General features: G+C 40.9%; 1 protein-coding gene across 1 annotated transcript; it reads left to right on the top strand.

Moving 5' to 3' along the window:
• The first annotated feature begins 293 nt into the window (after nt 1–293).
• Nucleotides 294–5,913, top strand: Znf215 (zinc finger protein 215). Its single transcript, XM_013028696.1, has 4 exons — nt 294–666; nt 1,239–1,324; nt 1,908–2,034; nt 5,171–5,913. The coding sequence occupies exons 1-4, from the start codon at nt 294–296 to the stop codon at nt 5,911–5,913; spliced, it is 1,329 nt and encodes a 442-aa protein (XP_012884150.1).
• Nucleotides 5,914–6,202: the final 289 nt, after the last annotated feature.

Below are 6,202 nucleotides of genomic sequence, written 5' to 3'. Positions count from 1 at the left end.
TTATTTATTTTTGTTTGGTTATTTATACTGTTTCAATATATTTGTTGTCTATGAGTCATATTTGTATCTTGTTTCAGTCTCTCAAGAAGCTGGAAACTGGCTCTGTATGTGAAGTTCCTGGGATTCTTCTCCTTACTGTGACAGAACTTCATATAAATCATACAACATATTATGAACAGGTGTTAACCCAAGACTGAGAAATACTGTAATCCTCTAGGAGGACAGATTTGAACTACAGCGGACCTTCCATTTAGGACCTTTCATTTAGGAGGCTGCAGCTGCAGAATCAGTTGATGGCCATCTCAAACCCTCAAGACATGGCTCCATCTGAAGAAAGTGAGGTCCTGAGAGCAGATTTGTCCTGGGGACATATGACTGTCATGGACACCAATGATTTGGAGGCATCTCGTCAGAAGTTCAGACATTTCCAGTATCCGAAAGTGTCTGGGCCGCATGAAGCCCTGAACCGCCTCTGGAAGCTCTGTCTTCAGTGGCTGAGACCAGAGATTCATACCAAGGAGCAGATCCTCAAACTGTTGGTGCTGGAGCAATTCCTGGCAGTCCTCCCTGAAGAAGTCAGGACCTGGGTGAATTTACTGCATCCAAAGAACAGCCAAGAAGTGATAGCCTTCATAGGGAATGTGATTGAAATGCTCGAAGACGAAGGTGAGAATGTACAAAGTTAGAGATAGAGTAGTTGACCTCTTCTCATAAGAAGAGAACTTACCATTTTCTCAAAATAGAATCAAGCTCCAGGTCATGAAAGACATTCAGTTTCTCTATTAGGAAGCCTGGATTGCATTCTGTAGGTGGGATAGAGGTGAGAATTTGATCTCACACATTGAGCTTGGAGTAACACAGTTTGATTTGCCTTCTGGATATATTATATTGGTGCCAATCTTGGGGCTTGAACTCAGGGCCTGGGTCACTGTCCCTGAGCATTTTGGACTCCAGACTAGCACTCTTACCATTGAGCCACAGCTTCACTTCTGGCTTTTTTTTTCCTCGTGATTAATTAGAGCTAAGAGTCTCTCAGACTTTCCTGCATGGGCTGGCTTTGAACTGTGAACCTCAGATCTCAGCCTCCTGGCTATCTAGGATTATAGGTGTGAGTCATGGGTGCCCTACTGCCAATTTCTATAGATATTTCCTGTTAGTAACATCTTAAAACTATTATTAGAAGCAGTAGAAGTTGCTGCAGGAAAAAACTTTCTAATATTTTTCTTCATCTTTCTCAGGTACACCTTACCAGGACTCTGTCCTTCTGGACAGCGACTCCAAGGAGAAGCATGTAAAAGCTGACTCATCAGCAGGCACGCTCCAGGTAAGTTAACGTTCTTTTCTTGAGTGGAAATATATATGTTCTTTTATAGCATCACCTCCTTTTACTTTCTTTTGTCTTTTAACTTTACTCAAACATTTCCATCCATGGGCATGAGGCTCTCAGTCTTCCACAAGACCCTGGGAAACCTGCATGGCCAAGAGGCAGCAAGGCTTCATTTCTCATCTGAAAATAATAGTAATAATAATGCCCTATCTTTTTCAGTAAAGCCTACATTTTTTTAATTACTGATTTCCTTTGAATCTACCTTTGAATCAACACTTTCCTGTCCTGAACTCTTTCTAGGTATATATCCCTTGTACTATGAAGTAGTAATACTTCACTCAATTGTCTTTTTTCTCTTCAAAGCCAAGTCAGCCTCAAGTAAGGAACTGTAGTTTTGTGGCTCTTACAGACAAACTATTTAAATGCCACCTGGATGGGCCCTTTAGACAGTGTGATAGCCATCACTTAGAACCCCAGTTTCGTCTGTATTCTGGTTCCCGTTCTATTCTTTCAGAATCCATTCCTCCTCTGTTAAGATTTTGGCTGTGGCCATTGAGTGAAAAGGAACTTGATGTTTTAGGAACCAATAACTCTGAGAGATGTGGTTGTGGAATTCAGCGAGGAAGAATGGGGACTCTTGGATCCTGCTGTAAAGAAGCTGTACAGGGATGAGATGCTGGAGAACTATAGGAACCTGAACTCATTGCGTAAAGGTGCCCATCTGTCCACTAGCTGTCTATGCATCTATCATGACAAAGCTATAGGACTGCTGACATTGTCAGGTTTATCTTGGGGCAGGCTTTCTAATATCACTGGGTACGATAGCACGATTGTCTTACTCTGTCTACTTGACAGTTTTTTCTAATAGCCAGAAATGCACAGGTCGAGGGTGCTTTTCTGGTTCTGGCCTTTGGCACCTGAGCCGACTGCTTTGGAATGGCTATAAAAAAAATGTGTGAAGGGTCATGTATATGGGTTGTCATTTTCATTTTCCCCCTCACCAGCTCGTGTACTTCGGGAAGCAGTTGAGACCCCCTCCTTGAAGAATACGATAAAAAGATGGGTCAGAGAGGGAGATAGCCTCAAAAGGATCATATTGGGTAAGCACAGACAGATACGAGGTATCTGTCAGAAGTTACTGTTGGTTACCCACACAGGTAATGTACAGCTTGGCCTTTCAATAATCGGAACTTTGGTGGGCAGGGACCAGGAAGCATCATAGCCTTTCATTCACAGGTTCTTTTTCTTCTGTGGCAAAATAGTGCCATGAGCTAGGACCACAGACACTTATGCTGTGTGGCCTGGGACAGCCTTTATGTCAGCTAGCTCTCTTTCACATCAAGGTGACACTACCTACTTCTAGGTTACTGTGAGGATTAAATATGTGGATACATATAAAAAACATTATAGCATTACCTGGTATGTGCTATGTTCAATCAACAAGCATTTGCCAGCCTCACATTGAACATTATCTTTTCTTTTAACAAAAATGGAGAAATCTACCCTTGGATGTGTGACATGTTTGTAATTCCAGCTACTCAGGAGGCTGACATGCAAATGATTGAGGTGTGAGGTCAAGCTGGGTAGAAAAGTCTATAAAAGAGCAGGGCTGGAAGTTGGCTGTCAAGGTAGACTGCCAGTCAAGCAAGCACATGGAAGGCTGAGCCCAAACCCAGGTATTGTCAATAAAAATAAAGAAACCACTGGTGCCGGTGGCTTACACCTGTAATCCTAGCTACTCAGAGGCTGAGATCTAAGGATCATGGTTCCAAAGAAACCTGTTTTATATTAGTATGGCTTTTAATAATCTCCATTTTTCCTTTTTTGGGTGTAGAAGTTCATAAGTTCTGCTTTAACTCCCTGCCTTCATTATACCCTCTTTATTTTCAGTAATACTTTTGGTTGAGAGTTATAAATAAGCAATGAATTCAGCTGGGCCCTAGTATCTCAAGCATGTAATACTAGTTATTCAGGAGGCCGAGATCTGAGAATCATAGTTCAAAGCCAGTCCTAGCAAAAATGTCCATTAAACTCTTACCTCCAATTAACCCCCCAAATGCTGGAAGTAGCACTGTGGCTTAAGTGGTAGAGTGCTAGCCTTGAGCACAAAAGCTCAGGGACAATGCCCAGGCCCCAAGTTCAAACTCCAGAACCAGTACACACACACAGGAAGGGAGGGAGGGTGGAAAGGAGGGAAGAAAGGAAGGAAGGAAAAGAAAGAGAAAGAAAGGAAGGATGAGAGAAAATAAAAAGGAAGGGAGGGAGGGAAGAATGGATAGACAGAGGGACAGACAGATGGATTGATAGATGGATGGACAGATGGATGGAGAGAGGGAGAGAGGAAGGAAGGAAAGAAAGAGGGGAAGAAAGGAAGGGAAGGAAACTTCTGATTTAGAATGAGAAGATTCTGATTTCTAGCTTGGGTATTGTACAGACAAATTGCAATTTCTACCAGAAACTAAACCAGGTTGAATTGGAGATACCATTATTTTGTGTATTGCCTAACATAGATTAGATAGGAGAGAATAAAGACAATGATTATTCAGTGGCCTGCATTATAAAAATTAAAAGTACAGTGACTCCTTGAATTAAAACATAAGCATTGAAGGAAGTTCTTTCAAGTGTAAAGATGCAAACCTCAGTCTCTTTTATGAAGTTTTACTTCTGTAGACTTTATGAATAAGATTGCTTTTCTAACTTTCTCAGTATATATATTCTTGGTATATGGACAAGCTACTCATTTTACTCAATTTTATATTCTGCTACTTTATTAGTTTTAGTAGCCTTTTGATGGAGTCTTTCAGTTTTTCTGTATTGATAATAATATCACCTGCAAACAAAGGTAGTTTGACTTCCTGTCTTTCCTAATTGCTCTGGCTTAAACTTCTAATACTGTATTGAATTGAATGGTGTGAGTGACACACTTGTCTTGATCTTAGAGGAAATGCTTTCAGCTTTTGCTCATTAGGCAGGATGTTAGTTTTAAGATTACTAGGTGTAGCTATTATTATATTGAAATATGATCTTTCTATACCTATTTTGTCCTAGACTTTTGTCACGAAGGGATGTTGAACTATATTAGATTATTTCTCTTTGAGATGGTCATATAAATGTTTATCCTTGCATCTGTGGATGTGATATACATCACAGTTATTGAGTTCCATTCTAGTTGATAAGTATCTCTGAGATGAAAAGTTTGCTCATGGGTGAATGATCTTTTTGATGTGTTGTTGAATTTGGTTTGCTAGTAATCTGTTGAGAATTGTTGCCTCTGTATTTATCATAAATATTAAACTGTGGTTCTTTTTCTCTGTGTCTGTCTCTCAGTCTCTTGGGGTAGGGGTACAAGGCAGTATTTCATTGTGAGTAATGCTACCTACATAGAATGGCTTTAGAAGGATTCTCTTCCTTCCAAAGCTGTGTAGTAGTTTGAAAGAATTTCATTTATAAAAGTGAAGCAAGGAAGCAGTGACTTCATTCAGTCATGGGCTTTTCATTTTGGAGAGACATACTTTCATTGATTCCATCTCAGTATTTGTTGTATTCAACAACTCTTTGATATCTTAATGGTTCAACTTTGGTAGGTCATATGTGTCCACAAGTTTTTCCATATCCTGTAGGTCTTCCCGTGTGGTAGCATACACAGGTTGCTTTGGTTCTTTGTAAAAGAGGAAGTGAGTGCTGACACCTCTTGTTCAGACCTCTTGCTCTAAGCTCACCCCACACTTTCATTCTGTATTTAGTAGTCATGGCATGCAAGTGTCCACCCTTCTGTGGTTTATTCTCCCTTTCTTTAAGCAGTTTCCTTTCTTTCAGTTACTATGCTTTTGTATTTCTTTTTAGACAGTGGGACAGTTTCAGAACACCAGGATTCGGTGCCACAGCAGATAGTTTCTGCAGAGGAATCATCCCCTGAAGCAGGGCTTACTAAAAGTACACATTCTTCCCTCCCTGAACGTAATCAAGATGAGCTGTGCTTGCAGCCAGTGAATGTCATTTGTGATGTACAGCAGGGACTTCCTATTGGAAAGAGGTCCCCAGAGGAGCAGAAGGTTCAAAGCACGTATAATTTAGACTCTGTGAGTAAGCGACATCCAAATGATAAAGAATGTGGACAGGCCTTAAGCCTGAGTACACGTCATATTCGGCCCCCAAAACATCAAATCACCATCAGTCCCTACGTATGTGATCAGTGTGGGACAGCCTTCAGCCGGAGTTCATCTCTCATCCGGCATCAGATCATCCACACGGGAGAGAAGCCCTATAGATGCGGTGAGTGTGGACGATCCTTCAACCGGTACACAAACCTGAAGAAACATCAAGAGATTCATACCAAGGCCAAGGCTAGGGAAGGTGACAAAGGGGAAGAAGCCTCTTCTAAGGGTGAAGACAGCAGTACAAGTCGAAAGAAAGCCTATGAATGTGTTTCCTGTGGTAAATCCTTCACCCGCAGCTCCTGCCTCCTAAGACATCAGATGATCCATACAGGAGAGAAACCATTTGCATGTAATGTCTGTAAGAAAGCCTTCAGCCGACATTCATACCTTATTAAACATCAAAAAGGTCATGTGCAAGACAAATCCTGAAAAGGAAGAAATAACTGGATGAGGGCAGGCAGAGTGCAGACTCATTCAGCATACATGAATTTATGTGAGAGGGAATCTTGAGTATACAATGATTGTGAAAAAGCATTTGTCTGAGGTTAATTCTTAAATAATGGCACAGTATTGGGGGGAAATCTATTTGTTGATGGGTTCCAGAAACTACTGGGTTTGAGGTTAAACATAATTCACCATGCAAGTCTTTGCTTCTCATTATTCTGATTTTTTTACGTTTCTTGAGTATGTAATTGGGTCTGTGGTATACTTCTATTTG

The sequence above is a fragment of the Dipodomys ordii genome, unplaced genomic scaffold, assembly GCF_000151885.1.
Source record: "Dipodomys ordii isolate 6190 unplaced genomic scaffold, Dord_2.0 Scaffold113, whole genome shotgun sequence".
NCBI lineage: Eukaryota > Metazoa > Chordata > Mammalia > Rodentia > Heteromyidae > Dipodomys > Dipodomys ordii.
This window is presented reverse-complemented; position numbering and strand designations above follow the sequence as displayed.

Bases quoted from the DNA above. Each gene is read 5' to 3' on its own strand.
- Znf215 (XM_013028696.1), top strand. From the start codon at position 294: ATGGCCATCTCAAACCCTCAAGACATGGCTCCATCTGAAGAAAGTGAG. The intron at 667-1,238 runs GTGAGAATGTAC...CATCTTTCTCAG, and splicing joins TGAAATGCTCGAAGACGAAG to GTACACCTTACCAGGACTCT. The intron at 2,035-5,170 runs GTAAAGGTGCCC...ATTTCTTTTTAG, and splicing joins TAGGAACCTGAACTCATTGC to ACAGTGGGACAGTTTCAGAA.